Raw genomic sequence first — 10,955 nt, 5'->3', positions numbered from 1 at the left:
CCACTTAACTAACTTATTAAGATGGAATTTGGACGTCCATTGACGTTTAAAATATGTTCTTGACGGACAGACTACTTTTAGACCTATTTTGAACGTCCAGGGACGTTCCTTGTTTACTGGGATGACCCTTCAAGAAGCCAGAAAGTGGAGTGCTTATTTTCTTAGTGAAGAATTTTACAAAACATACCACATGATTAAAGTGACCGGGTCAATATGTATTTATTTATTATACACATTATATAATTTAAAGTTATTAAGAAAGCAATTGACTCTTTTTCGTCCTTGTGAGTTGTTGAATGGAAGTTTGACACAGGACAAATGCACATTTTTATCTAAACTGCAAAATACATGCAGGTGTATGCGCGTCTCTCTGTGTGTGTGTGCGTGTGTGCGTGTGAGATGAACTTTCGTGGAACCCCTGGTACACACATCTGGCCGTAGCCTGCGCGCGCCTATGACGCTGCACCTCACACGCAAATAATCAGGAAAGTTGTGGGTGAAATTAGAACGAGATGAGTTTCAAATGTCAAAATATCTGCCGGAGTGAGGTGAGGACATAAATCTTCTTTAAATAATGATTATACATATGTTTTAATATTAATATTTATTGACATTATTAATTGATATTATTATTATTATTATTATTATTATTATTATTATACACGTTCTTGAGAAAATTTTTTTTTGCCACAAAGTGTTTTTTGAAGATGCTATTGATTTGTCAGTGTGTAAAATGAGGGTTCATCTAAAGAAATGTGATGAAGGTTCTGTGTGGAACCAAAAATGGTTCTTCTGTAGCACAGTTACAAGAATATTTTAGCAAAAATTTTTAAAAGCGTAAAGCCTATAATAACATTAACACGTTACTACTAGAAGCCATTTAGCCTATAAATATTTTATTATAACTAGACCTTTTTTTACTTGTAATATATCCCTGTTTATTAAACAACTACAGCAATGTAATTATTAATAAATAAATAAATAAATACCAGCACAACTTTTATTTACTTCATGAGGAGCTGAACAAATACATTTTGCAACATGTTGTTATTTGATTTTTACTGATGAATATTCATTGTCGCTCTTTGTGAATCAGTCAGTGATGTCTGGTCTGTGCGGGAACGGGAAGCTGCGGCAGTGGCTGATAGAGCAGGTGAACAGCGGGAAGTATCCAGGGCTTGTGTGGGAGAACAGCGACAAAACCGTGTTTCGCATTCCGTGGAAACACGCGGGGAAGCAGGACTACAACCGAGACGAGGACGCGGCGCTCTTTAAGGTCAGTTTAAACCTTGAGGAGTTAACTGGAAAAGAAAGCGACTAGAAATGAATGAGGAGAAATAGGTGGAAATGTGGAGAAAATTACAGGAGTGTCCTCTCTCGCGCGCAGGCCTGGGCTCTATTCAAGGGGAAGTATCGCGAGGGCATTGATAAACCTGATCCACCCACGTGGAAGACGCGCCTCCGCTGCGCGCTCAACAAGAGCAACGACTTCGAGGAGCTCGTGGACAGGAGTCAGCTGGACACTTCAGACCCGTATAAAGTTTACCGGGTCATTCCGGAGGGCACTAAGAGAGGTGGGTCCCTTCATATCACTGCGGCTCTATCACGAGAGCTTTACATATTTAAACATTTTCATATTCTTTATATATACTTTTATACATTATTTATGCTTTGGTTGTATATTTTGTTGTGAACTTCTCAAGCTGGCTTCGGATTCACCAGCTTCATTTTCAAACACACACATACACACACACTCACAAAAAAAAAAAAAAAAGCCCAATTCTCTGAGGATTCCTCAAATTAATATTTTAAAACATTTTTAGTTGTTTGATGAAGTTCCTAATTCTTGTCTCATCTTTTCTTTTTTTTGTATTTTGTTTTACAAATTTTGAGCTTCCCTAAAGTTAAAGCAAGTTAACATCCCAGTAAACAAGGAACGTCCCTGGATGTTCAAAATAGGTCTAAAAGTAGTCTGTCCGTCAAGGACATATTTTAAACGTCAATGGACGTCCAAATTCCATCTTTATAAGTTAGTTAAGTGGTGACCAATCGATAACGTCAGTGGACGTCCAAAATGCGTTTTATACAAGTAATTTATTTCGGGACCAATTAATAACGTCAACGGACGTCCAAAATACGTCTAATAGTCGTCTTTTTAATGTCTGTGTTTGGACGTCTTTTCAACTTTCATTTTCAACCTTAAGAGAACGTTGATTAGACGGCAGTCATTACGTTATTTCAACGTTGAATCAACGGCTAAATGTTTACTGGGATTCAAGAAAGTAAAGTTTCTTAAGGTAACAATAACCCAAAGTATCACTGTGTAAGGATTGGCAACTCAAAAGTGTCCGTAGGTGTGAGTGTGTGAGTGAATGTGAGTGTGTGTGTTGCCCTGTGAAGGACTGGCGCCCCCTCCAGGGTGTATTCCTGCCTTGCGCCTAATGATTCCAGGTAGGCTCTGGACCCACCGCGACCCTGAACTGGATAAGGGTTACAGATAATGGATGGATGGATGGATCACTGTGTAATATTTTACCTTAAAAAATACAGCTTTAAAGCTGTTGTGATGCTTCACTAACCTGTAATAGGGAGAATAGAGACTCTGACAAGGCTACTCTGGGCTCATCACTGCAGAAACTGTACTATATAACATTTGGAAGAGGGTATGACACTCACCCCCCATTCATTTCAGTACAGTGCTGTAAAAATGAATTATAATAGGAGCAGCCCAATTCCTAATGGTTCCCTAGTGCCCCTTTAAAACAATACTACTGCACATGTGTGGTGTGGTGGCACTGGATGTAGTTTAGATGCTACAGAGGTCAGTGTTCTTGAAGTTCTGGGTTTAATCCTTGCCTCAAATTGCTGTCTGTGAGGAATGATCCCCAGTGATTACCAGTTGACTCCGGACCAGTATGACCCTGACCAGTTACGTAATTAATATATATATATATATATACATAAATGAATATTGATGAAGGAGATTATTTATTATACATGCTTTTATTCCTATTGCAACTCACATTAGATGAAGAATCTAATTGCTTTAAAGTCACTAATGAATGAACTAGCTGATGTGCCAGCCCCCCATGGGAGTGGCCCTGTTTGAAATAGGTTTTGTACAGAATTTCTGACACTTTCAGGCCACTAGGTGTCAGTTAAATCTGTATCATAAGGTGAAGAAGAATAATGTGAGAAAAAGGTTGCTTCTTCAAATATAGAATTTTTAGCAAATATTTTTAAAAATGTATATTTATTCCATATGGACTTAAACTTGATGTTTAGAAATTCATCTTCAACCTAAAATACTTCATGGTTTTGCTCATGTCCTCAGGATCAAAGCCTTATGAGAATACCTCGACACTCACAAGCCCTCACAACCTCCCAGTGTGTCCACCCTACACACCTCTGCAAAGCCAGGTACTTTTTTTATACTTAACACATTTCCATATACAGTACTGGAGATAAAACCAAATAAGACAGAAATATAGGATGATGTAGGAGATAGTAGAAAGAATGTCTTATCCATCTAGCTGACAGCTGTCTTTGTGCATGGGCACCTTAATCTCTTACGTAGCTGCTACGCAGCACCTTATTTCATTTAATACATTTCTGTGTAGATTATGCTGTGCACAGCTGAGAGTCTACAGTGGGTGATGAGTTCACCTGTTGTATGAGTATGAGGTGTGGATTCAAAGTTTAGAATATATAGCACATATAAATCCACATGGAATGGATAAGAATATATTTAAATCATACTAGCAAGGTATACGATACACTTAAGAAGTAATTTAATTTAGTTTTGTAATTTAATTTTTTAATCATAATAAGAGTGTGTGAGTTGCTTGAGAACTTTTTTTTTTATAAATAAATTAGTGTTCGTAATTAAAATGTATTTAATGACTTATTTTGTGATGATATTATAGTAATAGGTAGAGTCTTAGGGGTAATTTCCCAGACAGCGATTAAGCCTGGTCCTGGACTATATCAATTTCCAATGGAAATTCACAATTCAAAATGCTATGTAGTCCAGGACTTGATTTAAGCCCTGGCCTTTAGGTTTATGCTCTGATAGGGTTAATCTATTCCTTATCTCCATTCAATACATTTGGGATGAGTTGGAGTGATATTTGTGATCCAGAACTAATCAGCCAGCATTGTTTGAGTCCTTACAGAAATATTCCAAATTCTAGTGTAACGCCATTGTATATGCTTCAAAATTCTGAAATTAATTTGGTTTTAATAGACATTTCTGAAGCAAAATAGAAGTCCATTTTTCAAATTAAAACCTCAGAACTCCAAAAAATAAATTCTGTTACTTCTTTGAAGGATAGTCATATTATTACATTTTATACAAATATATGCCGGTCTGAGGCAGTGTGCTTTTGTCACAGGTGTGTAACTTCCTGTCTCCTGCGGAAAGAGGCTGGAGAGACTTCCTGCCAGAGCAGACCCATGTTACAGACAGCTGTCCTTACAACCAGAACTCCTATACTCCACACTGGGAAAACGGTACTGACTTTTAACCTCACTTGCCGGATAGATCTTTATTAAAAATGATCAATGGGTAAATCTGTGATAGTAGGGCATTATAAAGTAGGGTAAAGAAAATATAACCAAATGAAAACATATTAAAATAGCACACCTAACAAATAAATATTACAGATAATTTAGGAATCTAAAATAAGAGTAAGAGTAATAAGAAGAAAAATATGAATTAGAAATTATTAATAAAAAAAATAATTGTTATGAGTAAATAGTAAAAATGTTGAAAAGTAGTAAGTAGGTTTAAAAAATTGTAAAAAAAAAAAAAATTATATATATATATATAAAATCAACCAAGAAAATAACTAAAGTAAGAAAAAAAAACAGTTGAATCAGTTGAGTAGAGGTGGTTAGAGATTAAAAGTATAAAAAGACAGTGATGTTTGGGACTTTTCATCATAGTCTTATCAAATAATGGCTAATAAAGTGAAGAGGTCTTATCCGGACAGCAGTGTCAGCATTTTATTAATGTGTAATGTTGGTGTAGGTTACCAAATCAGTGGGCCCTTCTACGGCTGCAATGCTTTGGACTCTTCTCCACTGCCGTTTAACTTACCTTTCTCAGGTAAACAAACACCAACACACACACACGCCACATTTCCATCTGAATGTTTATGTGCAACTTTTGATTTTGAATCAGAGCGAATAAGATTTTACATTCATAATCTTCTGCATAGCTTTTTTATTTTCTCAATGCAGTGTATTTCTAATAAAAACATTTCCAGTTTTTAATAGGTTAGGTCAATACATTCATTCATTTATTGTCTGTAACTGCTTCAGTTCAGGGTCGTGGTGGGTCCGGAGCCCACCTGGAACCACTGGACGCAAGGCAGGATCACACCCTGTAGGGGGCGCCGGTCCTTAACAGGGCGATACACACTCACACCTATTGAAACTTTTGAGTAGGTTAGGTCAATAAAACACTTTAAAACAGTGCTTGCTTAAGCAGCCATTTTCTCCAAATGATTCTTCAGGTTTATATTGACACATAGTGACCTGGATAAATCTATTTTAAACATAATAATGCTCCACTGTGGGTGACCTGCTCCACGACACATAAAATGTATCATTCAGTGACCACAAAGCTTCATCTTTATCTAATGTGAGTTGCATTTTAAAGAAAAATAAAAATCACATTTATAATAATATTTAAATAATGAATAAACAAATTTATGAATATGGCTAATGTTATGGTAAAAATGGCTGATTTCTCCTTCAAGCTGAGCCTGCTGGAAAAAAGCCACAAATGTGGTTGCCTCCTTATATGCTGACATTGCTACATTTTTAGTTTTTAGTTTACATTTATTTTAGTTCCCATTCACAGACTATCAATCCATCCATGACTGTTAAAGGTCAAGCTTTATTGGGAAAAAGCCCCCCCCTCCCTTATTTATTTATTGTGCATCTTCAAATGCAAGTTTTTGGCATATTCTACATACAAGTATAAGTTTTAAAAATCGCTTAATTTTAGAACACTTCAGTCTTGTGAATGTATTATTTATTGCATTAAAATAACTTTTCAAAAGTTATTACAAGATCAACTTTATAATGTGGGATTAAGAAACATTTTTGTTAGCAAGTTGCAAGAACAGCCAAATAATATCTTTTACTTTTGTATATGAATGCTCTGTTTAGCCCTAGACATAGTCATCGTAAATTATTTGATTCAAGGAACACTATGTAGTATTTTTACCTTAAAATTACAGCTTTAAAATTGTTGCGATGCTTCACTGACCTGTGATAGGGCGAATGGACCCTCTGTCATTGCTAAGCCAAGATAGGGTTAGCCTGAAACTGCATTGTGTAACTTTTGGAGGAGGGTGGGAAACCACCCCCACTTCCATCCCCCTTACTGTAGAATGGAAGATTTCAATAAGAAATAGACTTTTAGTTAATGGAGATATTAAACCACTGTGGTGCAGATGTTGTGGGTTCGAGTCCCGCTCCGGATGACTGTCTGTGAGGAGTTTGGTGTGTTCTCCCTGTGTCCGCGTGGGTTTCCTCCGGGTGCTCCGGTTTCCTCCCACAGTCCAAAAACACACATTGGTAGGTGGACTGGCGACTCAAAAGTGTCCATAGGTGTGTGTTGCCCTGTGAAAGACTGGTGCCCCCTCCAGGGTGTATTCCTGCCTTGCACCCAATGATTCCAGGTAGACTCTGGACCCACCGTGACCCTGAACTGGATAAGCACTTACAGAGAATGAATGAATGAATTTAACATTAATATTAGTGACAATGTGGTGTCATATTAATAAAAACTTAAACACTTTTTCCCCTTAGTCTTTCATAAACGATTGAAGCACCAAATTTCGAATCATCTTAGATTAGGCCGTTATAAATGAAAGCAAAACTGAGGAACCAATCCTGAATTCAGCTGGATATTGTACATTTCATGGCTAAAGGGTTAATTGGATATGGATTGAACCCTGGTTATACACACATTTGGGAGTAATTTAATCCCAACCTGAAAAATGTATACATGTAGACTGCTGGACTCAAATGTGTGCATGAGTCAACTGTGTCAACTCAATTACTGCTGCATTTTATTAAAGTAAAATTGTGTATTTTTTTTTAGACCCCAGGCTGAAAGTGAGCGTATTCAGTGGAGAATCCCTGGTCAGGGATGTGACCGTGTACAGTGCAGAGGGCTGCAGATTGGCTCCCTCTGATGAGAACCACAGTTATGGAGGCCCAACAGGCCCAGAGCTGGTGCCACTTCCACAGTGTGAGGGGAGTGAGCTGGAGCATGGTGTTCTGATATGGTTGGCTCCAGAAGGTCTGTGTGCCCGTCGCCTTTGCAGTGCAAGGGTCTACTGGGAGGGCGCACATGCACCTTACACTGACAAGCCCAACAAACTGGAGAGAGACTACACAAGCAAGCTTCTGGACATTCAGCTGTTCATGGCAGGTGAGAATAGTCAGAAAAAAAATATTCTTCAAAAGCCTTATATCATGGAAACAGATTTTTTTCTTGGTTTATTTAGAGTCAGATGTAATTATGTATATTTCATAATAGGGTCAGATTGTACCTTTCATTCCTCACACTAGAATTGAATATAAATTATTCTTTCTAATTCATCTTCTTGTTTCTAATTTCAAGCATAAACATATTCGAGCAGTTCTCGTACACTGAATGATCACTGGATTAGGAACACCTAGCTTTCTCTGCAAACTTTATTATTCCCATTTCACCCTGCTCTTCAATGGTCAGGACCCCCACGGAGCAGGTATGATTTGGATGGTGGCGGTGTGTTAGTGTGTGATGCACTGCTTCGAGTGGAGGTGACACAGCAGTTTTTCAACTGCTGTCCACTCTTTTAAACACACCTACCTCGTTGGTCATTTTTGTAAATGTAAAGTTGGTGGACTATTGTCAGTCCAGCAGTGATACTAAGGACTATTAAAACTCCAGCAGCACTGCTGTGTCTGATCCATTTGTACCAGCACAATACACAGTAACACATCAACACCATTGTCTGTAACTGCAGCACTGAGACTGATCCACCACCCACGCCATACCGGTTCTGTGGTGGTCCTCTGCGGGTTCTGATCATAGAAGAGCAGGGTGAAAATGGGGATAATAACGTATGCAGAGGAACAGCTGGCCCATAGTCTGTAATAAGTGTAAGAAGTGCTCCTGTATGGTCAATGGAGCTGACAAAATGGACAATGCGTGAAGACAAGGAAGGTGCTCCTAATCCAGTGATCTTTTAGTGTATAATCGGGAAATTCCCCACATTTATTAGGCATTAACAGACTGTATCTGCTAAACTGCATTTTGAACAAAGCACAATGAGATGCAACCACTCAGAACAGAGCTAATGTACATATTAGTGTAAAAAGCACAGTAACAATAATATCATACAAGCTTCTAGTATGAAAAATCACACAAAAGAAACTTGCAAAAGAAAAAAAAAATGATGAGAAGCAAGGATTTAAATTAATTTCAGCGCTCAACAGTTTTTTGCATACATTTCATCCTGACAGTTATACAGTACATAAAACCGCATACACAGATGGCCTATATAGTTTCGTTATATGTAAGTGTATCACACTGTCCACGAATATAAATAAAAATAGAAGCACATTTTACTTAATTTAGTGGAAAAAGTACTACTCATACAACAACCGATCCTTTGTCTGCTAACTAGGTATTATGCAAAATTAAAATCGGACTTTCCAGTGAACGACTGCATCCCCTTCTCTCATGTTCAGGTGGCAATCACCAGATTCCTACAGTACGCAGATGAGAGGAAGAAAAAAAGAGGAAGTGTCTTCTCATATTCATGAACATTTTCTTTCTTTCAGAGCTACAGGCCTGTTATATTCAGGCTCGTCCTCTGCCCCGAACCCAAGTGCTGTTATTTTTTGAGGAGAGCCATAACATCCAGAGGAAACCAATAACAGTGCAAGTATGGCGGCATAAATCAGCATGGACACACATGACACAAATTAGTCTAGTGTTACTTGACTTAAGCCCTACTCTGATGGGATTAATTTTATGTGGGGAGCTGGTGTAATGCCATTTTACCAACAAACGTCAGTAATGGATAAGAAACTTTGGCGAAAGAAACTAAACAAATGGGACTGGCTACTTTTACACATCACTGAGAACAGCACACCAACCAACAATATCCAGCCTGCAATAGTCCTTTCAGTCTTTCAAAATAGATAATGGTCACAAAGATGGCAAAAACATTACTAATCTTTCACACAGTTGATATAATTAATTTTATAAACTGTTTAATGGTAACAAACAGTACGACCCACGTTCAGAACACGTCGGTAGGCTGCTATTGTGCCCAAAACCTACCTACAGCTGCCAGAAACATCTCGCCACTAACTGATACTTTAGTTCATTTTGAGGAATTGAGTGTGGTGCATTGTTCAGCAGCTGAGCTTATCCTCATGTTTGAACTGTAGACCACTAAAAAGATCCTCCATTCTCACGAAAATCTGCAATTCCCGGGAATATGACAGAATATTCACCCACATGTCTATTCACATGAATACAACTTGGGGTTATTTCTACTGCTCGTTTTATAGTACAAGTAAAAGGCTTAGGAATCGTTCCTGAAATAGGAGCTGGCACTATGGAAAAATCTCTGTAATGGTCTATTCGGACGGGATTAAGAGTACAGAGATACTCTAGTATTTACACTCCACCCACGACCACAGTTAAAACTAATGCACCCAAAGAGGGCTTTATTTAAATGCAGTAGCTGAACATATTTAGAACCAAGTAATTCTGTTAAATGGGGGAAGAGAGAAAGTGGGGGGAATCACCAACCAAAATGTATGTTGACATTTCAAGTCATTTTTGAAGTATTTCATCTGGTCCTTTTATAATAAGCAATTTAATTGTTAATAATGCACTAAAATGAATATTCTCTAAAGATGTGATGCCATTTGACTCTCAAGCAAAGATTTTTGGCATAGAGCACAGTGAACCTAAACTTGTGTGACTGCTAAAGTAGCTGGAATCAATATTTATTGAGTTTCTACAAGCATTTGGACATCTTAGGCCATGACTAAATTACCCAGGGAAAGGAAAAAAAAAACACCCACACACAGGGCTAGTGACATTTTCCTAATACTACTTCTTCACTTCTCATACAGGTGGAGCCATTTTTCGCTCACCAGCTGCTCCTCCTCTGCCAGCAAAGCAGCACAAATTACACAAGGGCTCATGAACTCCCACCCCTGCTCTGGGACCAGCTGCCCCCTCAGCAGCACAACTACCCCTCCAACAGTCCGCATCATACCCACTGCAGCACTCTACAGGACTGGCAACTCTCACCCAATTCTTCAGAGCAGGAAACATTCAAGAGGGAGACCGACCCAAACGAATACAGAGCCAGACTCATCTCATAGAATCAGATTTTCTTATTTTAGTAGAAGAATGATATTACAGATATTTTAAAATGTACAAATGTCATTAGCTTTAAGTTTACATTATCATTTCTATTTTGTATTTTTACAAAGCATTTTCCCCAGAACCTCAAAAGTATTAGTATATCTTTTTTTCTTTACATATCAAAAGAGGACGATTTGTCACTGCATCTCACATAAGTCGGGAATGAATTAAACGCAACTTTTGTGGCTTGCTTAATCGTATGCTTTAAAATTACTGAAAGGTGTAGATCAGAAAAAAAAACTAAAAGAAAGATACAAGGCTGTTCTTAGATGACTTAGGCTTGTATTGACCATTTTTGTGATGTAGAGAATAATTGAGTATAATTTTAAGCATTACTTTGGATTTCTACCAACAAATAAAGCTTAAACAACTACAATTTCAAATGATCATGTTGCATCATTACTTTATTTTACTTCAACATAACAATAAATAGAATATACAATGGTGATATTACATATAGTAGGACGTGTGTCAGAATCAAAGAGCTGAACAG

At 37.7% G+C, this 10,955-nt stretch overlaps 1 protein-coding gene across 1 annotated transcript; it reads left to right on the top strand.

Annotated features, from left to right (window-relative positions):
- The first annotated feature begins 422 nt into the window (after positions 1-422).
- On the top strand, positions 423-10,439 carry irf4l (interferon regulatory factor 4 like). The gene is made up of 9 exons (XM_066676152.1): positions 423-548; positions 1,097-1,276; positions 1,388-1,574; positions 3,335-3,420; positions 4,395-4,512; positions 5,033-5,110; positions 7,121-7,453; positions 8,854-8,957; positions 10,165-10,439. The coding sequence occupies exons 1-9, from the start codon at positions 513-515 to the stop codon at positions 10,417-10,419; spliced, it is 1,377 nt and encodes a 458-aa protein (XP_066532249.1). The 5' UTR covers positions 423-512; the 3' UTR covers positions 10,420-10,439.
- Positions 10,440-10,955: the final 516 nt, after the last annotated feature.

The sequence above is a fragment of the Hoplias malabaricus genome, chromosome 7, assembly GCF_029633855.1.
Source record: "Hoplias malabaricus isolate fHopMal1 chromosome 7, fHopMal1.hap1, whole genome shotgun sequence".
NCBI classification, from domain to species: Eukaryota; Metazoa; Chordata; class Actinopteri; order Characiformes; family Erythrinidae; genus Hoplias; species Hoplias malabaricus.
This window is presented reverse-complemented; position numbering and strand designations above follow the sequence as displayed.

What these genes read in the sequence shown, in the direction of transcription:
- irf4l (XM_066676152.1), top strand. Translation starts at nt 513, where the DNA reads ATGAGTTTCAAATGTCAAAATATCTGCCGGAGTGAG. An exon ending in TACTCCACACTGGGAAAACG is followed by an intron (nt 4,513 to 5,032) that starts GTACTGACTTTT and finishes ATGTTGGTGTAG; the next exon opens with GTTACCAAATCAGTGGGCCC. An exon ending in GGAAACCAATAACAGTGCAA is followed by an intron (nt 8,958 to 10,164) that starts GTATGGCGGCAT and finishes CTTCTCATACAG; the next exon opens with GTGGAGCCATTTTTCGCTCA.